This window comes from Carcharodon carcharias, chromosome 13, assembly GCF_017639515.1.
Source record: "Carcharodon carcharias isolate sCarCar2 chromosome 13, sCarCar2.pri, whole genome shotgun sequence".
NCBI lineage: Eukaryota > Metazoa > Chordata > Chondrichthyes > Lamniformes > Lamnidae > Carcharodon > Carcharodon carcharias.
Genome location: NC_054479.1, coordinates 142788426 through 142811588, shown reverse-complemented (window position 1 = coordinate 142811588; position 23163 = coordinate 142788426). Strand labels below are relative to the sequence as shown.

General features: G+C 43.7%; 2 protein-coding genes across 4 annotated transcripts in view; one reads left to right on the top strand and one right to left on the bottom strand.

Moving 5' to 3' along the window:
- Positions 1-1764, top strand: part of LOC121285930 (metabotropic glutamate receptor 3-like) — a 209173-nt gene extending 207409 nt beyond the window's left edge. For both annotated transcript variants that reach the window (XM_041202886.1, XM_041202887.1), the window contains one exon: positions 1327-1764. In XM_041202886.1, coding sequence (XP_041058820.1) covers positions 1327-1403 — 77 coding nt within the window. In that variant the 3' untranslated portion in view covers positions 1404-1764. The remainder of the gene's footprint in view (positions 1-1326) is intronic.
- Positions 1765-15008: 13244 nt separating this feature from the next.
- The window catches only part of elapor2b (endosome-lysosome associated apoptosis and autophagy regulator family member 2b), a 108931-nt gene continuing 100776 nt past the window's right edge, over positions 15009-23163 (bottom strand). For both annotated transcript variants that reach the window (XM_041202891.1, XM_041202890.1), the window contains 2 exons: positions 22508-22673; positions 15009-18722 (listed from right to left, as the gene is read on the bottom strand). In XM_041202891.1, coding sequence (XP_041058825.1) covers positions 18663-18722; positions 22508-22673 — 226 coding nt within the window. In that variant the 3' untranslated portion in view covers positions 15009-18662. The remainder of the gene's footprint in view (positions 18723-22507; positions 22674-23163) is intronic.

Here is a 23163-nt window from a genome sequence, read left to right as displayed (position 1 = left end):
AGCCTGTGGCCCTGCAGGTCCTGACACTTGAGGTGCATATCCAGACACCTTTTAAATGAAATGAGGGTTTCTGCCTCCACTACCCTTTCAGGCAGTGAGCTCCAGACCCCCAGAACTCTCAGGATGAAAACTGTTTGTTTTCCTCATCCCCTCTTATCTTTCTACCAATCACTTTAAATCAATGCCCCCTAGTCACTGACCTCTCTGCTAAAGTAAATAGGCCCTTCCCATCCACTCTATCCAGGCCCCTCACAAGTTTGTACATCTCAATCAAATTTCCCTCAGCCTTCTCTGTTCCAAGGAGAACAATCCCAGCCTATCCAATCTTTCCTCATTGCTGCAATTTTCCAGTCCTGGCAACATCCTTGTGAATCTCCTCTGCACCCTCTCTAGTGCAATTACATCATTTCTGTAATGAGGTGACCAGAAATGCACACTGTACTCAAGTTGTGGCCAAACTAATGTGTTATGTAGTTCCAGCGTAACCTCCCTGCTCTTATATTCTATACTGCAGCTAATAAATGTAAGGATTCCATGTTCTGCCTTAACCACCTCTCGACCTGTCCTGCTACCTTCAGGGATCTGTGGACTTTCACTCTAAGGTCCCTTGCTTCCTCTACAGCTCACAGTATTCTCCCATTCATTGGGCATTCCTTTGCCTTGTTTGTCCTCCCCAAATGCATCATCTCACATTTCTCTGGGTTGAATTCCATTTGCCACTTTTCAGCCCAGTTGACAGTCCATTGATATCTTCCTGCAGCCTACAGCTTCCCTCCTCACTATCAACCACCCGGCCAATTCTCTTTAGTATTTTTTTAAGTTCTCACAATGAAGTAGTCACTTCCACAAAGGTATTTTGTGAATAAAAAGAGATTGTTTTTTTTAACCTCCCTATGTCACCCTGTATTAACATTACCAATTATATACCAGAGAGGAGGAAGTCTGGTATATCTGGGAGATATGTATTTTGACCATTAGTTTGCTGAAAGTCTGGAGTTGTGCTCAGCACCGTTTGGTTAGAATGGGGAAACTTGGCCAGCATTCGCACCCTTAATCACTCCGCCTGGAAAATGCCCGACTGTGCACTTGGGGGTGAGGATGGGATTGGACACATCTGTGATGTCGAACAGCCTTCTGATTGGCTCACATCAAGAAACCAAATGGCGGAAGGCTCTTGATACCTGGGGAACCATACAGCAACAAGAACCAGTTCCTTCAGAGGAAAGGGGAGAAAACAGCAGAGGAAATATATTTGATTTGGATGATTTTCTTTCTACATTTCAAAGGGCATTTGGAGTAACCTGCCATGATACTCTTGCTTTGCAGCATCTGCCAGTGCTCATTATGTTCCCACTGTTTGCAATGGAAGAGAAATTCTAGACTCAACCACATCATCTTTGTGAAGTTGTTTCCCAATTCTGCTGTCAAACTGTTGTTCTGTTCAGAACCGCACGCATCGTGCGCTATGGTGAATCAGTAACTTGTTTTGTAGAAACAGCGTATTAAATTATTTTTAAGGGCTGTAAATAACTAATAGTACTCTTGTTTTTCTGGTTAATCGTATTTTATCCTGTAAATAACTATTATTTACATACATTGTTATAAACTGTTTACTTAGGGCAAGTACTATAAGAAATATGGCAAACTGGCTATTATAAAGTTTTGAGGTTTTATTGCCATCCTTAATGTATTTACACTAGAATGCAGAGTAATTTTTATGTATATACAAATCGTTACATTATGTAACTTATGGTTCTAACAGCACAAAACAATATGAAAACTTCGTTGTAAAATAAACTGAATAAAAATCTAACTACTGATGGAACTGATTTAATACTCAGTGTTGATTTAACTGATTTAACACTCAGTACTCTTCTTTATGCAGCAGCTTCCCCCTCAATGGATTTGTCTGAGATTTTTATAAGACCCAGTGGAAGTCATTCCAAAGCTATTCTTTGCTTTTCTGCCTAACCACTAGTCTGTAAATAAAGATGATGTTAAGTAACTCAAGGGGTGATTTTTCCTTTAAGTGTCTTGCAACCCGTCTTGGTCATATACAATAAACAGCTATTTGTTTGACAATTCTGTTATTTTCTAATTTAATACCTAAAATTATTTTATTATAATGATGAATGCAGCAGCAAATATCTTTTGCAAAGTAGAAAGGTGATAGATTGGTGGGGAATCTTTTGAAGTAGATTAAAAAAACTAGTTAAGCCAAAGGATATAATAGATGCTTCTTAGTTGAATTAAGATGGAAAGAAGTGGCGAACAGATTCAGTTTCCAGGTTAAGTTATTTTCCATAGTTATTTTGTAATCACTGCATCACTAACAATGCCAACTTTCCAACATCATCAGACCTGAAGTGCCCCCCAATGATCCATCCATCCATGACTTCCCTCTTCTCGTTTTCATGCAGCATTTTGGGAACATCCTCTATAGTGGTGGGTCAGTTTCTGCATGGTGCCACCAAGTTCTACCTCTCTACCACCTCTTTCAACCCTTCCAGTAGCTCAGTTGATCAGACTGCTCGACAGTCAGTCTTGGGTAAGTCATAACTTACTCAAACAAAAACCAAAATGCCTATGAACAAAGGAACACCCCCACCACACCCGTCTCCCCCAACCCAAAGAAGGCTGCAGGCAAACCTGGGCCGTCTTCCTGCATGGAAGGTCCCTGCTTCTGCTGCTGGTTGAATGCCAGGAGCAGTGGAATGAGCCGCTTAAGTGGCCACTTGAACACCTCATTTGGCCTCAGGATGGGAAGGCTGAGCGCAAACTTCCCACCCTGGACTTAATTGGAAGGAGGTGGAAATAGGGTTGCCAACTGTGATTAAGTGTATTCCCGGAGGTTTCACCATGACTTGCCCCCACATTTTTGCCATTAGTCAGCCAACACATCCATCCTTGTGACACACTGCCTTCCTACACCAGTTGGAAAGCAAAAAGATTCATTAACCAATTGGACGATGCTTAACTGTCGGCCAAATAGCCATTTTTCCCCATTTTATCAATATTTTTCTATCTGGTAAAGAGAAATGTTCAACAAAAATTACAAAAAACAAATATTTTTTAATATCCTGATGGTTTTTCTCCAGGGTTGTACACAGCAGTGTCCTGGAGATTGATCACCAGTTCTTGGGGACTCCAGGCCAATCCTGAAGGGTTGGCAACCCTAGGCAGGAAAGCAGTCAGATCTGCACTTTGCACCCTCTCACCCGATCACAGCTTCCCCCCCCAACAACCCCCCCACCACCACCTCACCTTGCCTCACCTGCAAACTCACCCAGCTGTGGAGGGGCATTAGATTCTGCCGCTCACCTCTCTGATTAGCCTTTTGGTGTGTCTCCCTCCTCCTCCTAATCTTTCCTTCCTCAGCGCAGCAACCAATCCTTTTCCTCACACCTCTGTAAAGCCCCAAGGGGCAGTATGAACGCAAGCCATTGATGTACACAAACCATATTAATTGCAAAGGGCTGGGTGCACAACATAACCTTACCCTGTTGGCTCGAATAGCGCCTTTACCCACAGACCCATCGGGGGGCAAATTCCACCAACAGTACACGGCCCTTAATTCTGACAGCTGACAGCGGTACTGAAATATTTATTAATCCAGGTTTGAGCGACTGCTTTCATGAAATTGCAGATCGCAGAAAATTTGGAAGGAGGTCCATACCCCGTTGTAAGTAGTTTCGAAGGCGAGGCGAGGTGGTGGGGGAAGCGGGCAGCTGTGCTCGAGTGGGAGGGTCCGAAATGGAGATCTCACTGCCTTCCCACCAAGGGTTGCCAACCCTCCAGGAATTGGCGATTAATCTCCAGGACACCGCTTTGTGCAATCCTGGAGAAAAATCACCGGGACATCAAAAAACATTTTTTTTTTTTCATTTTCTTTGAACATAGCATAGTTCTCTTATTAAGTAACTAGCAAATTACTCTTGATTCTCTTCCCCGTGCCTGGGGTCACATGAGGCACATGCGGACACCTGTGTCTGTAGGTAGGTTTTCCTGGAATGGTCTCCTGGTTGTCATCAGGGGGCTATAACCTGCACTCCGCATCACGCATGGCTGACCAGGAGATTCTCCTGCCATAGGCAGATTGGAAGGAATAGAACACACTGCCCATGGCCATCAAGTCCTGGGGTCGGACTCAAAGCCAGAGTTTCTGGTTCAGAGGCAGGGATGCTACCCACTGCAGCACAAGTTGCCACGCAAATTACTACCCATTTATTTAGTGTAAGCACTACATGCGCCGTTATAAAGTATCTGGAAACTGAGTGGAAATTCTTCTTTGTAACCTTCTGCATATAGTTGCTGGGTGAATCAATGAAAGGGCAGTTTCCCCATTCCCATGAGATTTGGGGTCAGGTTTTAGTCTCTCTGGCCCACTCTGGAACATGATGTTGAATGACATCGTCCTTGCACTTTAACAATTCCTCTCTCCCTCCATCCCCTCGCTCCCAGGCTTCAGCCTGAGCCCAGACTAGAGCCCCCCCCATCCTCTGTTCGCCCTGCCAAGAGCAAAGAACAGGTTGAGTTGGATCAGCACCAAAGGCCCTGCATGTTCCAGAGCAGCAGCGCTGGCAGAGAAGGGGAACATGGACACTCAGATGCTCACATCGCGCACGTCTCCAGCTTGAAGAGCAGAGCCCCGGGCAGACAACCAGGATCCCGGTAGCCGCCGGTCAAACAGAGTTGCTGCAAGGAAAGCCGGCACCGACCAGTGCTCCCATTACCTGGACAGCGGTCACTGGCTCCTCAAGAAGAAGAGGCCAGGAAGCTGTCCAGTAGTGGAGGAGGAGGAGATCAATATCCTGGTCAGCAGTATGTCTAGGAGCAGTGATCAATGACTTGTTAACAGTAGATGCAATTCTTTTTTACTGTGGTCAATGCCAGTGAATGTGACTGGAGCCTGGCTCTGAGCCAGCTCACTGTGAACAAGAGGGGGCGACCTTGGCTTGTTTTTCGAGCAATCAGGAAAAACGAAACATGTCTGGCAGGGGAATGGGGACCTGAGGGTAAATTCGGTTGGTACAAAATCAAAAATGGAAGGCAGAGGAAACAAAGGCGAGAAAATAAAAAACGAGTTTGGGAGTGCTTAAGGGTTTCTGCTTTAATGCTAGGAGTACAGTATATAAAGCAGACGAGCTGAGGGTACAGATGGAAATGTGGCAGTATGATATCATAGCTATTACAGAAACATGGTTTAAAGAGGGACAGGAATGGCAGCTCAACATTCCTGGTCACAGGGTTCTCAGGCGAGATAGAGAAGGAGGTTAAAAAAAAGAAGGGGGTGGGCAATTTTGGTCAAAGGAACAATTACACCTGTGAGAAGGGATGACATGTTAGAAGGATCATCAAATGAGGCCATATGGATTGAGCTAAAGGAACAAAAAAAGGGCAGTCACACTGGGAGTGTACTAAGGACCTCCAAACAGTCAGAGGGAGTTAGAAGAGCAAATGAGTAGGCAAATCTCTGAGAAGTGCAAAATAAATAAGGCAGTAATAGTGGGGGATTTTTACTACCCTAATATTAACTGGGCTAGTTTTAGTGTGAAAGGAATGGAGGAAACAGAATTCTTGAGGTGCATTCAGGAGGAGTTTTTTTTTGGCTAGTATGTGGCAAGTCCAACAAGAGAGGGTGTGGTTCTGGATTTAGTTTTAGGAAATGAAGCTGGGGAGATGGAAGGAGTGACAGTGGGGGAGCGTTTTGGTAGTGATCAAAATTCAGTTTGTTTTAACATAATTATAGAAAGGGACAAAGATAGAACAGGAGTTCAAATTCTAAATTGGGACAAGGCCAATTTTACTAAACTGAGGAGTGATTTAGCAGAAGTGGACTGGAAACAACTACTTGAAGGTAAATCAGTGTCCGAGCAGCGGGAAGCATTCAAAGAGGAGATTCAAGGGATTCAGAGCAAACAAGGGTGGGACAGCCAAATCTAGAGCCCCCTGGATCTCAAGGAGCTTACAGGATAAAGTAAGGCAGAAGAGGAAAGCTTATGTCAAACACCAAGAACCCAATGTTCAAGAAAGCTGAGAGGAGTACAGAAAGTGGAGGGGTAAAATCAAAAAGGAAATTAGAAAAGCAAAGAGAAGGCATGAAAAAATATTGGCAAATAAAATCAAGATGAACCCAGAGATGTTTTATCAATACATTGAGAGTAAGAGGGTAACTAAGGAAAGAGTAGGGCCCACAAAAGACCATAAGGTAACCTGTGTGTGGGGGTGGAGGGCATGGTTATGGTTCTTAATGAATACTTCGCATCTATCTTCACAAAAGAGAGGGACAATGCCAACATTGTAGAAAGGAGGAGGAGAAGTGTGAAGTATTGGATGTGATAAACATAGGGAGAGAGAAGGTATTAATGGGATTAGCATCCTTGAAAGTGGATAAATTAGCCGTGTTGGATGAAATGTACCCAATGGGAGAATACTGAGAGGTGTACAGGAAGTGAGGGGCCTGGGAGTGAATGTCCACTGGTCCCTGAAGGTGTCAAGACAGGTCGATAAGGTGGTTAAGAGGGTATATGGAGTTCTTTCATTAATTAGCCCAGGTGTAGAATAAGAGCAGGGCGGTTATGCTGGAATTATATAACACATTAGTTAGGCTGCAACTTGAGTACTGTGTGCAGTTCTGGTCACTTCATTACAGAAAGGATATAATTGCGCTAGCGAAAGTATAGAGGAGATTCACAAGGATGTTGCCAGGGCTGGAAAATTGAAGCTATGAGGAAAGATTGAATAGGCTGGGATTGTTCTCAATGGAACAAAGGACACTGAGGGGAAATTTGATTGATGTGTGCAAAAGTATGAGGGGCCCGGATAGAGTGGTTAAGAAGGGCCTACTTACTTTAACAGAGGGGTCAGTGACTAGGCAGCTATCATGAAAATATAATAATTTTTATCATATTATCGTGATTTATTGTAAAGGTGGGTTAATAGTAAGTTTTGGATAGTTTGTGTGTATGTGTGTGGGGGGATTCGATTGAATTGGAGACAGCTGGTCTGGAGGGTCATTAAAAAGAAGCTAGGTTTGAAATGCTAAATACATAAACATGGTTGAAGTTATAAAATGTAAGGTGTAAGGAAAATTTGCATTTTTACATAAACCAAAGAAGTTTGAATTTCAAAGAAATGGTAAGATGTTACACCTAGCCAAAAGAAGCTAAGCTAAACAGTGTGTTTATTTTTCCCAAAGGTTACTGAAAAAATTAGTACTGTGAAAAGATTTATATTATGAGAAAGGTAAGGTTCCAAAGGCATATTAGAACAATGGGATTTGCATTAAAAAGGGAGAAACATGTATAAAGGAGCTGAGGCTATGAGTCAGAGAAGAAGACATTCTGAGATCTAACACATGTGAAAAGCCTCCAGTCTCTGTGCATCAAGTTGCTGTCTACAGGAACCGAAGCTGAGAAAACTCATTTTGAATTCTATTATCCAGGGTATTGTGTTGCTTTGCCTGGGTCCGTATGAATCTATTTGTTTTTACTGTTGCCTTAATGGGGGGGAGCCAGATTAATTAGAAGCTTTAGAAATTATTATAGTTGTAATTCATAGACCTATGTATGGGCTTGAAATCTTTTCTTTTGTTAATAAATGCTTAATCTCATTTTCTAAAAACCTCTGAAGTCTTGGTAGTCTTATTTCTAAATTTAGGGCACATTCCTTGAAATAAAATACAAATTGCAAAACAGCTGTGACCAGGTGATCAAATTTCTCTAATGGATTCGATCCATGTGGTACATATCATCTGTCACTTCATAACAAAATTGGGGGGCTCTTTGCTGGATATTTGAATTCCCTTAATTGGTTTGGAGTTGGTGAATCTTAAGGTTGCGAGTACGAGAAGCATTTTGAATTCAGGAGTTGGTTTGGGGTATTCTTAAAGTGGTGAGACTGCAAAATGGCTAAAATGTTTTTGGAAGTAGAAGATATAACTCTGACTGGGTTACAAGAAGTATCTAAGGGTAAGTTAACAGAGTTGGAGGATAAGTTGCAGTTGAGGTTACCTGTAGGGGCAAAGAGAACATACACAGTTGAAGTGATAGCACAGCACCTGAAGTTGGACTGAGTACCTGCCACTAGTGAATCACAGCTGGACGTAGTGAGACTTCAGATACAAATGAAGACACTTGAATTTGAACAAGCAAAGGAAATGACAAAACTGGAACTAGAGGCAGCAGAAAAAGAAAAGGAAAAAGAAAGGGCATTCTAAAGGGAAGTGGCAGCAAAGCAGGGGAAAGAGAAAAGACGGGAAAGGAAAAAAGTGTTGGGATTATGAGAATGCAGAAAAGTTCTGCAAGTAAAAGTACAATGGGTTCTGAAGCTCATGCAAAGGAAAAACCAACGGCTGTATAAACAATTTACCCAAGGGAGTTCTGAGGAGCAGGTTGCTGAAATGTTTAAAGATTTTGTCGGTGAAGGGGAAGTCTTTCCATGTCTGCAGGGTGGAGAAGGTAAATATATTAAAATTTTAAGAGACACAGGCACTAGTCAATCTGTAATGTTGTGGGATAGTGATATTTGTTGTTCAGAGGGAGTATTGCAGGAACAGGTGATAATAAGTGGGGTTCATGGAGATGCTAAACCTATTCCATTGTGGAAGGTAAATGTAAAGAGTAAGTGGAAAACAGGTGAGGTGATTCTTGGAGTAGTGGTGAAATTGCCCATTGCAGGGGTTCAATTTATTTTAGGTAATGATATAGCTGGGGTCACAGATGTGAGTGATGCCTATGGTAAATGAGCAGCTGGTAGAGGTGTTTTCAACAGAAGTGTTGTGGAAAGACTATCCTGGATTGTCTCCAGATAGTGTAATAACAAGAACACAGGGTCACAGGTTGAAACAGGAAGAACAGAGAGTTAAAAGGCAGAGAGAAGGTATTGAAGTTCTATTAATTGACACTGTTTTTGGTAAGACTGTTCAGGAAGAAAGAATGGAGATAATACAGCTGACAATACAGCATTTAGCTGTAGACAATTGGTAGAGTTACAGAAAACAGATACACAAATAAAACCAGGCAGCTTACTCGGAAAGAGAGGCAGAGTGTATTCCATAATGTTATTACCTTAAGGGTAATGTGTTAATGAGAAAGTGGTGGCTGTTTCATGTTTCAGCAGATGAAAACTGGAGGGAAGTGGATCAGACTGTCACATCATTTGGATATAGAAATGAAATCCTGAAAATAGCTCATGAAATTCCAATGGGGGGACATTTAGGAATTAGAAAGACACAGGCAAAAATACAAAAACATTTTTATTTGCCTGGATTGCATAGCGATGTAGTCAAATTCTGTAGAACATGTCACACGTCAAGTGATAGGGAAACCACAAGCACTGATTAAGCCAGAACCTTTAATTCAAATTCCAGCATTTGAAGAACCTTTTACTAGGGTCATGATTAATTGTGTAGGACCCCACCTTGAGACTAAAATTGGAAATCAGTACTTACTGATAATAATGGATGTGTCTACAAGGTTTCCTGAAGCAATAGCTTTGAGAAATATTACAACGAAGAGAATTGTGGAAGAGTTGACTAAATCTTTTACAAGATATGGTTTACCATAAGAAATACAATCAGATCAGAGTTCAAATTTCACGTCACAGCTGTTTAAGGAAATAATGAACAGTTTGGGGTTAAAACAGTTTAAGTCAACAACTGACCATTCTGAGTCACAAGGGGCTTTGGAAAGATGGCCTCAAACCTTAAAAACTACAATAAAGGCATATAGTCAGGACTAACCACAAGATTGGGATAGGGGAATTTCATTCTTGTTATTTGCTATTAGGGATGCTCCTATTGGATTGACCAGATTTAGTCCTTTCGAACTAGTCTATGGTCATGAGGTAAGGGGACCACTAAAATTGATCCATGAGAAGTTGGCAGATCAAAATTCAGAAATTACTCTCCTGGATATGTATCAAACTTCAGAGAAAGATTGGACAGAGCATGTGAGTTTTGTTACCAGTACTGGGTGACTCATTAAAGGAGAGTTTAATGGGCCTTCCAGGATTGAGAGGAAACTGAGTGAATTAAATTATTTAATAAATATTCCAGATAGAAGAAAGAAGCAGAGGGTATGTCATGTAAATATGCTTAAATATGCTATGACAGACAAGAGGATCAAAAGGAGGTATTAGTGGTGATATATAAGGAGAAAGAGGTAGAAATGAAGGATTGTAAAATTGATTTTCCTGTAATCAAATTGGATAATGAGGGGGTACTTAAAAATTTAAATGTAATATTGAGTTACCTTACAGACAAGTGTCAAAGTGATTTGGAGAAGCTATTGCAATCACACAAAGCTATTTGTGGGAATAAGCTGGGGAGGACAAATTTAGCTATACATGATGTGTGTGTAAAAGTTTCATCTTCAATAAGGCAACATCCTTATAGATTAAATCCAGCAAAGTTATCACAAGCACAGAAAGAAATTGAATTCATGCTTCATAATAACATCATTGAGTCTAGTTGCAGTAACTGGAGTTCGCCTATTGTGATGATACCGAAACGGGTTGGAAGACAAAGACCGTGGCCAGGGTTTTTTCAATGGCAGGCGGGCTGAGCGAGAGCGAGCACAGAGCCAATCACTGCCTGCAATCGGCTCCGCACCACCAATTAAGGCCCACCCAGTGTAAATCGCAGCTCCCGAAACAGCGGGAATGGGCAGGCAGTGGGGACAGGAGGCCAGTGTCCGTGGGGTCCAATGGCGACCCTGCGGCCTATTCAAAAATGGCCCAGGCAGCCCATCTTAAGGCTGCCACTGACGTTGGTCAGGTGCTACATGATGGATAATGTCCTGAGAGGGCAGGTCGGTGGGGCAGTCAACGCCGAGGATTCTCTGATGAGTGCTTCGCTGCCCTCCTTGAGGAGGTGGCAGTACGCCATGAGGTCCTGGTGCCCAGGGATGAGGAGGACAGCACCCCCCAACCAAACCCCACCACCACCAGCAAAATGTGCCTGAGAAGAGGAGGTGACAGAATGGGTCAGCTCCCACAATGTGGTGAGATGTGCCTGGGTGCTGTGCCACAAGCGGTTTAATGATCTCTTGTAATCGGGAAGGGTGAGTAACATGTTGGCACAGGTCACTGAGCACAGCAGTTAGGTTGCCCCACCCACCCCACCCCCACCACCACCACCTCAGAATTTTGTTTTTGTATCCATTCAATCACGGGATGTGGGCGTCGCTGGCTGGGCCAGTGTTTATTGCCCATCCCTAGTTGCCTGTGAGAAGGTGGTGGTGAGCTGCCTTCTGGATCTGCTGCGTGGTGTAGGTACACCCACAGTGCTGTTAGGGGGCGAGTTCCAGGATTTGGACCCAGTGACAGTGAAGGAACGGCGAAACATTTCCAAGTCAGGATGGTGAGTGACTTGGAGGGGAACCTCCGGGTGGTGGTGTTCCCATCTACCTTCTGCCCTTGTCCTTCTAGCTGATAGTGTTCGTGGGTTTGGAAGGTCTTAGAGTGTGAGTGGCAAATGTGATGGAGGCAGCATCTGGACAAGGGGGTCAGCCCTGGCTGCTTGGGGTGAGTGTCTTGGGGCTCCAGGGTCATGAATTGGACGAGCCCTGTGAGGTGTTCCTCAGGTGGGATTGGCCAGGCTGCAATGGGGCTGCAGGTACAGGGGGGACTAATCCATGCTCCTCTCTCCTTTCAGGAGAAGACATCCCACAATAACACAGAGCGACTGCAGACTGGCAGAGGGCAGCCCCACCTTCTCATCATCACCAGGTACGAGCAGGAGGCTCTGGAGCTGGAGGGGCGCCATGTGCCCAGGTCAACCAGCCGTGGTGAAGTTGGGGTGCCACTGGGAGGTAACAGAGCCGTGTACTGAGGTCACAATGTCTGTCAGTGCAAACAATCCACTGTTGGCTGTATAATGATTTCAGCCTCCAACATGGGACCCCCATTGATAATGGAAGGAGGAACGCATCCTGATCTGGGTGCCAGGCAAGTACATTAACAGTTTAATGACTTCAACTAATCAAATGTCCTTGTTCTTCCTTTCAGCCTCACCAGAGCACACCCGGACTCAGGAGACAGAGGGACCACCGCTCACTCCTGGGGGCACAGAAGACATTAACGCACCAGCGCCACACCCTCTCAGCCAGGCAGGCACCAGCGCAGATACCATCACCTAGGTGGGGATAAGATTCATCAGTTAGTATCTCGGTGCACAGCAGTGAGGGCACTTCACACTCACTTGAGGTGTAGGCGGAGACAGAGAGTGCCCAGGGCACCGGCAGTTGGAGGAACGCTGGGGACCAGGAACATGCTCAGTCAGTGGCTGATGATGGGCATCTGGAGTTGTCCCTGAGGCAGCAGATGCTGAAAGTCCAGCAGGGTGTGCAGGAGGATCTGACAGAGATACATGAGGGAATGTGTGCCATGGTGTCCGTTGTGGAGGAGCCCATGTGGAGCATGAGCAATGCAAAGACCCTCATGGCCGAGCGCACTGCCTCCTCCATGGAGATGGTGGTGACTCTCATGGAGAGGCTCCTCCAGGAGAACAATCAGGGCTTCCTGGGGCTGTGCTCGGACCTGCAGCCCTCACAATGGCAATGACCTCAGCTGGTCAGTGTCAGTGTGGGAGATGGTTTGGGCACCCAGTATCCCAGCTAGGTGCCCATCCATCAATGGTGAGCGGGGAGGTCCAGAGCGACTTCACATTGGCGCACGAGTTGCTTGTTGTCTCTGCAGGCTCCTCTCAGGGCGCTCCAGATGAGGGCAGCAGCTCCTCCGCCCCTCTGCCAGTGACATGGCGTCTAATGAGGCTGCGGCGACTGGGGAGACCCAGCTGTGCCACTGGCAGCTCCCTCCCAGGCGGGGCCAGCACTGGCTCCATGGGCCAAAGGACGTCCGCCAAGGTCATCAAGGCCAACAGGACAGCAGAGTGAGCCGACTGTCTCCAATGCCGGTGCCAGCGAGGGGAGAGCACCTAGACGTAGCACCCGTAAATGCAAACGTAAAGCACCTTAGACACAACACGGGCTTATCACTAGCGGATTTTTTTGCCTCACGTTTAAATTACTTTTAAGTTGGTGTGCTGTTCAACACCTTTTAATTTATTTTGATTTCTGTATGCCGGGATGCAAATCAGTAAATGTTTCGGTTCTCAACAAGCCTCTGGGTGCTTCATTAGATCTGCAGGTGAAAGGGAACCCATGATGTTATGAGTGACTTGTTTGTCATTGAGCTTTATTGAAAAGGCACATAGTTCATGTTGTTGACCAGGCAAATGTTGCTCTCAGGTATTGAGTATGGAGCCTGCAGCCCTGGCATGTGGTGGTGGTCTATCTTTGGTAGGTTAGCTGAGGGAGTGTTGGATCAAAGCCTCCTGGGTATCCCTGCCTCCCTGGAGGTTGCCCAGGTTGGAGTCTATCCCCTCAGAGTTCTCCTGAGCATTTTCATCCTCGGACTCACTACTGGACTCATCGTGTACAGCCAGAGCATCTGCATCAACATCTTCTTCCTCCAGTGTCACCCCTTTCCAGTGCCAGATTGTGGAGAGTGCAGCATGCAACCACTATCAGTGACACATTCTCTGGGGGGTACTGGAGTGCGCCCCCTGAATGGTCCAGGCATTGGAAGTGCATCTTGAGAACACCTATGGTTCTCTCCTCCACAGCCCTTGTGGTGCCGTGGCTCCTATTGTAACGCTGCTCGGTCTCTGTTCTTGGATGGTGGAGAGGCATCATGAGCCACCTTCTGAGGGGATAGCCCTTGTCACCCAGCAGCCATCCATCCAGCCGGGCTGGAGCACTGAAGAGCCCCGGCACCTGGGAGTGTCTGAGGATGTAGGCGTCGTGGGAGCTGCCTGGGTACCTTGCACAGACTTGTAGAATCAGCATCCTGTGATCACACACTATCTGCACGTTCATGGAGTGGAAGCCCTTCCTGTTGATGAAGGCACCGGGCTCACCTGCTGGCGCCTTGATGCACCCTGGACACGGGGGAAGCCAGCAATTGTGGCAAAGCCTCTGGCTCGCTCAGCCTGGCTGGTCTCGTCTGTGCGGTAGTGAATGAAAGTCAGTGCACGCCTGAACAGAGTGTCTGTCACCAGAATTACAGAATCACAGTGCAGAAGAGGCCCTTACAGCCCATCGAGTCTGCATCGACACGTGAGAAACACCTGACACAACTGTGGACAGCTGACTGGGAGACTCCACAAAGATCACCCACCAAACCCTGGAAACAGCCAGAGGGATAGACATTGAGGGCAACTGTGACCTTCAGAGCCACTGGCATGGAGTGTCCACCCACACAGTTGGAGCTGATCTCAGGGCCGATCATCCGACAGATGGGGGTCACTGCCTCCCTTGAAAGATGTAGCCTCCTTCAGCACTGCATCTCAGACATATTGAGGTAGCTGCATCACCGCCTGTAAATCCTGGCAGCAGGATAGTAGTATCTTCTGTGGCCCCTTCTGCCTTGGACTACCTGTTGGGGCAAAATAAAATGTAGGGTTAACGATAGATCTTTCTCTCTCCATAAGTTTGGCCTGACCTGTTGAATTTTTCCAGCATCTGCAATCTCCCCTTTTCATTTTAAAGTCAACAAGTGAAATTTTTTATTCATTCATGGGCTGTGAGCATTGCTGGCTAGGCCTAATTTTTAAGAGTCAACCACATTGCTGTGGGTCTGGAGTCACATGTGGGCCAGAACAGGTAAGGAAGGCAGATTTCCTTCCCTAAAGGACATTAGTGAACCAGGTGGGTTTTCACAACTATCGATGATGGTTTCATGGTCATCATTAGACTTTTAATTCCAGATTTTTACTAAATTCAAATGATGGGATTCAAACCCAGGTCCCCAGAGTATTACCCTGGGTCTCTGGATTACTAGTCCAGTGACAATACCACTGCCTCCCCTTAAATAGTAGGATGCACAATGTCAAAGGTGCAATTATTAATACCTCCAGGAAAATGTTTTACAATTTTATCCCAAAATATCTGATCAAAAGCTTGCTTCTTCCACTTTAAAGAAAAGGACAATAGACACTGTAAAAATTCCCAAAACTCTTCACATTTATTTAAGAAAGATGACACCAAAGACCATAACTACTTTGGTTAACAATGATTGTACAATTTAGCAGAAAAATAACATATAATGCACGGATCCAAAATATATATACAATGCACAAATTCTGAGAAACTAGAATGTACAACACATGGAAAGAATTTTAAATGGTGCAACCTTCATCTTTAAACAGAGCGCCATCCATTTGTACGTCATAGAAATGCTTTTCTCTAAATATGGATGTTTCACTGCATTTGGGGGAAAAAAATCGGCAGCAGACTTAAAGCAACTTGTATCCGACAGTGCAAGTAATATTCAGAAGGAAACAATGGTTCATTCTAAGCAAGCACACGATTTCCAAAATCAAGCTGACAAGAGTTTGATGTACTGATGTTGACCTGGAGTCTCTACTTAACTGCACTGTCTTTTTTTGATGCTATTTTCCCCAATATCAGCACAATCAGCAAAAAAAGGTTCCAGAATTTTAAACATAACTCAACCTTCCATGATGTGCTGATTTTAAAAGCATCATACTAGAAGCAGAGAACTGGCCGTGCCCACAGGCTGAGCTCATCACCATGAAGAGTTTCCATTGGCTGTGCTCAATTCTTGCTCTTCGAAGAAGCTTTAAAAATGAACAGGAACCTTTGGGCACAAGGACACTAACAGATATGTTATGAAAGGGTTTGAGTTTTTTTTTAAAGAATTACTAAATATCTGATTACTGTACCCCAATCTAACTAGAAAATAGTTTTGTATAGTTTTTACAAATCATTGTCAGTAATTTACCTTCACAGGCAGTGGATTGACTATGATTTAAAATGCTATTTTTGTGCTAAATCCATTATCAGGTATATTAATCAAACTTTGTAGCATTACCAAACATATTAAGGAATATTGATTAAAAGCAATTTTTTTTATAAGCCGTGTTCTTAAATGCTGCCCAACTGTGCTGGTTCAGGACAGATTTTACTTGTGTCAATATGCAAATAGGTTTGAGCAAAAACTCAGGGTGGTGGGGCGTTGGAAGGGTGGGGGTGGTGGGGCGTTGGAGGGGTGGGGGTGGTGGGGCGTTGGAGGGGTGGGGGTGGTGGGGCGTTGGAGGGGTGGGGGTGGTGGGAGAGGGGACAGTTTTCAAAATGGGTGCAATTTGGGGCACAATATACACTGAAATCACCAACTGCCTCCAAAATTGAAACTCTGCCCTCCTGTGTTAAATTACGGATGTGTGGGGAATAAAGGTGCCATTTGTGATTAATATCTAACAAAATAACTCTGCTAAAAGTCAGATGGGTGTAATACAGAAGTGATATGTATAATACAGAAGCAATATGGGGCCTTAATCAAAACATCATACATCATTCTTCATTTCCAGTTTACTAAGTGCATTGAGAAGTAATCTGATTTGCTTCAAATTACCTACGTTTTTATGAACATATTCAATCTTCCAGTCTCACTTACAGCTAAATTAGCTGATTATTGAATAACAAAAAAACTATGATAAACAAAACACCATTCCCCTTCTTAAAACTTATATGGATATAATTTGTAAGCTGGTATAGTTCAATGTAATACCTAAATAAACTAGAACTTAAACTAATGAAAATCTTGCAGCACTGTTTTCTCAATAACCCGTCTTTAACTGTCATATAGGCAAAATTCAAAGGAACATTTCACCTTCATATTTACATCAAATAGTGCACCCCTATTTCACAGTTTCAAAATATCAAATCACTAATTCATTTATATCATAAACAGAAATTACAGTTTTCATAACGAAGGGTCAAAATGCTCATCAAGGTCTTCCTTTCTGAACGTACAAAATAAAGCACTGTCTTGGAAGGGACATTTTGGTCTGGCTAGTTTTATTTTGCTTCTTTTTTTAAATAAAGATTGTATCTGTTGTTACCTTCAGTCACCTGAAGTATAGTTTGTGACAATGCTGCCTCATTCATAAGCAAGCAAAACTTTGATTTGGGTGACAAATTTCTTCAACTATAAATCTGGCTGCTAATTATAATATACCATCACCATTTCTGGAGAAAAAGCAGGGAATGAAGCATTAGTACTTCGATGAACACAAATTGATGGTTTAATACATTCATTCCCCAACATTTGAAAATGGTTTTAATGAGTCTTGTTGCCTCCTGGTGGTTGCTGGCAGTAATAACCTGTGGAGGGAGATCTTTCCCAACCAATTTCATTTATTAATCAGTTCCTGTTGCAGCGAAGCTGTGTGTTAAATTTTCCTTAAAATTTAATTTCTGTATTTAATGCCTGGCACATTTCTTGAACAGTCTGTACTGAACCAGATTTACTCAATGCACCCCTTCACTCAATGAATTTCACAAGGGTACAAAAATGTGGTTGTGTTTTTTTCATCTTTTATGTAACACAGACAATGCCTAACACAGCAGCTCATTCCAGCTTGGTAATATCCTGCTCCAGCACTTAGGGATTTCTGACGCTGATCATTGTCACAACATACAAAGCATAAAAATAGGGCTCTTATTCACGAAACTTTTCTCAAAATGCTTTGAACCTCTGTGTTTCTTTATGCAGTTACCAAAAAAGCAATCAAGCGTTCTACTAGTACATTTAATCAGGTTATTCCTACAGCATCACTCATCCAATAACCATTCATTAATATTATTTCACTTTCAATAACTGGAAATAATTAACTTGATATATTTGGGCATGGTGATATGCGGCAGCACAAGTAAACATTACTGAAATAACAAGTAAAATTTCTTAAGTGATGATGATCAAAGTGATGGCTTGCAAATGACATTTAGGGAACAAAATTAATTGGCTCCAGTTGGGATCATCCACATGAAAGGCAAAATGAGAAATTGTAGATCAAAATTATTGCAACTTAAGAAAAAGTACTTTACTATGAGACATTACAGCCAAACGCAAACACTACAATCAGTCTGTTAGGTATTTGTAACAAATGTCCATATTTTTAAATGACAAACAGGCTGAATAACTTTCAGCGCACACTCAGGAAATTTTACCTTTCTAGTCTAAAGAGTTTATTTTGCTCACATGACAGGAGGAGGTTGTGTTAGAGGGTTTCTTAAAACAAAACATCATGAGATGTTCACTGTCTTGTAAACATTACAAGATTATTTTCGTCATTGAGATATTGGTTTGTTTGCTACTTTGCACACCATAAATATAATATACATTTTATCATTTAAAATTATGGAGCTTACAGTTATAGCTCAATATAACCAAATCTAAAAACTAGGAAAGAGTACTGCAATTAACTACAGTGATCAAGATGGGGAATAAAGCAAAATAACCTTGCAAATCACACAAATTGCTAAGAAAAATATGCATTAAAATGTCCAATCGTATTGGTTAATTAAGAAGAATGAAGGTAAGCTCTTCCTGAGATTTATGTTGTCAGTTTGGCAACCAGCAGTGTTCATCACATTTGGCAACACTTGTCTGATACTCCTCCCAACTAGCACAATAAGGCAATCAAACAGTATCTGTTTGCAAATGTTTCTTTGAATAGTATTTCAGGTACAGCAGTATTTAAGAAGTTTTCTCATCCACATCGATTGTGCTGGCAAGTGCTTCCACATTTTATAGTGGGAATTACTGCCAACATTTCCAAAACCAACTTTCCATCTTCATATATTGCGAGCTCTTGGTGACTTGAGTTGCACAGATTCAAAAATATCTTCTTTGTCCTTGTATAACAAAGTGGAAAAAGATTAAATGATTAGATTCCATTCCTGCTGATTTAGTTGGACTAGTTTATGGCGCGTGTTCGCCATGTCATGAAAGCAGCAGCTAGAAACTAAAACTTATCCCAACAAATTGGAGGAAAAAGTTTGTCTTTCTTTATAATAAAACTTGCTTCCCTCTAGTCTTCCATCCTTTCCTGTTCCCAATATTCATTTGCCAATCCTCCTCCTGTTCCTTCCCTATCCTTCCTACATCTCCCACAGAGCCTTGGTCCAAATATCTCCACACTCTTTAACCCCGTTTGAGTTGAATACTTTTTTTTAATTCATTCACGGGATGTGGGTGTCGCTGGCTGGGCCAGCATTTATTGCCCATCCCTAATTGCCATTGAGAAGGTGGTGGTGGGCTGCCTTCTTGAACCACTGCAGTACCATTGTTGGTCTCAACTCTGCATGTGTAAAACATAGGAAATTGGCTAATGATATTGTAAAATTAAATGCCATTTATTATCAGAGTATATTAGTAAAATAACCAAAACTACAAAGAGGTCCCATTTTATTAAATGTTTTGCTCAATAATTAGCCTGTTAAAAATACGTATCGATTGCCTTTTGGCCGCTCTCCAAATTTTCCTGTCTCATCCGCGGTGATTTAAAGATTTAGATTTGGCAATCCTTATCTACAAGAAGGGTGGTCTTGCGGCACAGTGGGTAGCAGTGGGCCAGAAGCTACAGTTTCAACTCCCACTTCAGGACTTGATGGCCACAGAAGGTGTGTGCATAATGCAGCTAAAGAGGCTGATTATCAGCCTGTAAATCCTTCCAATACACCTGATGGCAGGCAGTAGGAGTGGGAGAGTTTTCTAGTCAGCCATACTGCAGTGCAGTGTTTTGCCAAGCATAATCATGGACCAATCCAATGGAAGTCTATGATCACCATGGTCTTGAGGGGGTCTGCCAGAAATAGTAAAGTATTTGTAAAGATGGAACATACCAAGTGTATAATTTGTAACTACTGCATTTCCCTAGAAAAGATTTTTTTAAACCAAACTGAATTATTTCCTTGGGAGCTTAAATAATTTCAGCGCTGTCACACAGCTGCGTGATTTTTACACACACTACAGTGTAAGCATCATATTGTGTATAAGTCTGTGTTTCTCCATTTAAAAGAGTGGTTATGATATTTTAATTACAAATCACCACAAACAACTAGAGTAACTGCTGCAAGTGGATTGAGGTAATAGTGCACTCAGGAAATAGATCTACAGAACTCAGAGGCATTTCCAATCTATGATTATGAAGCTGGCCTCAAACTGTTTTAAACAACACAACAACGGGCGAGTGGTGGCCTAGTGATAATGTCACTGGACTAGTAATCCAGACGCTCACGCTGCTGGTGTGGGGCAATGGCTTCAAATCCAACCACAGCAGGTGGAACTTCAATTTAAATAATAAATCTGGAACAATCAACATTATCAATGCCCTGGGGTTTACCACTGACCAGAAATTGAGCTGGACTAGCCATTTAAATACTGTGGCAGGTCAGAGGCTAGGGATCCTGCAGCGAGTAACTCACCTCCTGACTCTCCAAAGCCTGTCCATCATCTACAGGCACAAGTCAGGGGTATGATGGAATACTCTCCACTTGCCTGGATGAGTGCAGCTCCCACAACATTCAAGAAGCTCAACACCATCCAGGTCAAAGCAGCCCACTTGATTGGCACCACATCCAGAAACACTCACTCCCTCCACCACTAATGCACAGCGGCAGCAGTGTGTACCAACTGTAAGATGCACAACAGAAACTCACCAAGGCTCCTTAGGCAGCACCTTCCAAACCCATGACTGCTACCATCTAGAAGGACAGGGGCAGCACATTCATGGAAACACCACCACTTGGAAGTTCCCCTCCAAGCCACTCACCATCCTGACTAGGAAATATATTAGCGTTCCTTCACTGTTGCTGGGTCAAAATCCTGGAACTCCCTTCCTAACAGCACTGTGGGTGTATATACTGCAGTGGTTCAAGAAGGTAGCTCACCACCACCTTCTCAAGAGCAATAAATGCTGGCCTAGCCAGCAATGCCCACATCCCATAAACGAAGATTTCAAAAGAAAAATCTGGAATATAAAGTCGTCTCAGTAATGGTGACCATGACAACTATCATCAATTCTCGTTAAAACCCATCTGGTTCCCTAATGTCCTTTAGCCTGGAGTTGAGACCCACAGCAATGTGGCCGACTCTTAGCTGCCCTCCGCAATGGCCTAGCAAGCCACTCAGCTCAAGGGCAATTAGATGCTCATATTCTATAAAAGAATAAGAAGCTCTTTTTTCTTTCACAAAGCATCCCATACTTTCAAAATTAAAATATAATTATGTTTTAATATGGAAAATGGGTTTCAAACATGGCTGTTGATTATGGGCAGAATCGCCCCAGATTTGCACCAGATGCGGTAGAGGATGGGAGAAAAACATTTTACCCGCCGGCCGCAATGGCGGCTTCTCACACCATATCATCCCAACCCCGCCGCATTAATCATGCATTCCAGGGAAACACGGTGTTTTGGTGGAGAGCGGGCTCCGATTCATGCCTTGCCGCTTCATCACGCTGGGCTCCACATTTCAAGCAACTCTCAGTGCTCCCAGCCTAGGACTGCAGCAAAGAAAACATGGCCCCGAAAGGCAAAAAGACTGCAGGCCCCAGGTTTACTGACTTGTCCCTCGAGCACCTTCTGGATGCCGTGGAGGCTTGCTGTGATGTCCTCTACCCCCGATCTGGCCACAGGAGGGGCAGCAACATCACCACTCCAGCTTGGTAGGTGATGGCAGTGGTGGTCAGTGCCAATGCTGCACTGAAGAGGTTGGCCATCCAGTGCAGATAGAGGATGAATGATCTCATTCCTGCAGCCAGAGTATGGCAACCATCTCATCACTCTAAACTCACACACTCACAAGCCCATCACACATTCACTGGCATCTCACTCACTGCCAGCTCAAGGGACGTCACCACTCACTCTCTCACACACACCCTCACATCTCCATCTGGCCTCATCTCCTCTGGAGACTGCCTCCTCAACCCTCACCATCTTGAGGCCACTTGCACAGATCAACATGTGCCACCCCCACACACCCTGGGATACCCTCCTTCCCCAGTGCAGGCCTCACCCTGCAGCCTCTTCCCTTGCCTGAGGCCACTTTTCCCCCTTCCTCAAGCCCTGCAGCCATTGAAAAGCCTCCCACGCCTTATGGCTGATCTGGTGGGTAGAGACCTGCCCGTGAGCCCCCCCTTAAAGTAATGTGGTGCTGTCTGTGAAGCCTGGTGCTGGTGACTGTGAGTGCTGATCGAAGCAAGGTAGGCAAACAAACTTCAAAGTGCCGAGCAAAATGCAGCTCACCAGGTGCTTGTCATTTATGTAAAGTTGTGAAACACATCGATGTGCTCGGATGATGCAGCATGGAGGGCGATTCTAGCGAGCTGGGCTTATAATGATATGCAGATGTATTACAATGAAGTTCCCAACGCCCGACAGTGGGAAACGCGGCCTGCCGTTGATAGGCAGAGCAGACGATTGCAAACTGGTTTCGCAATGTCGTGAAACTGATTTTTGGCCCCCTCATCATATTGTCCACCTACACCCCCAAACATGTCCGACGCCAACCGACACGGAAAATTCCGCCCTATGTCTGATGAACTAACTTTAAAATGAATCAAACGTACACAAATCCTGTCTTTATAAAATACTTACAACAGCTACATAAATATCACATGATGAAGGTCACTTCTCACCTTTGAAGTTAACGATTTCAGCTTCCCCAGTAAAGAAGGTTTATTGGAATAAACTACATCATCTTCATTATCTTCTCCTTCCATTATAGCACAGCTATCAGCTGCAGGTAGTTCTACTTCCCTTGAGTTAGCATTCATCACCAACTTAGAATATTTGTATTCCAACCTAAATGAAAAGAGTAAGACCAGGCTAAGAAAATGACATGGGTTGGCAGAGATGGAGAACTTAAACAAATACTTTGGTTACAGGATTAATGAGGTGGTTTCCTGTTAATATCTTATATTTATATAGCATCTTTAACATAACAAAGTTCCCAGATGTTTCATAGGAGTATTATGAAACAGAGTTTGGCACCGAGCCACCTAACGGGATATAAGGTCAGATGAACAAAAGCTTGGCCAAAGAGGTGGGTTTTAAGGAGTGTCTTAAAGGATCAAACTGAGGTAGAGAGACAGAGAGGTGCAGAGAGGGAAATTTCAAAGCTGAGGGCCCAAGAAGCTGAAGGCATGGTCGCCAATAGAGAAGCAATTAAAATTGGGGATGGTCAAGAGGCCAGAATTAAATCATTTCAAAGTGCTGATCTCACATCTATGTAGCACTTTAGCTTCTGAATACATCAGGTTGGTCAGTGGAGGGCACCTGGTTTGATCAGCAG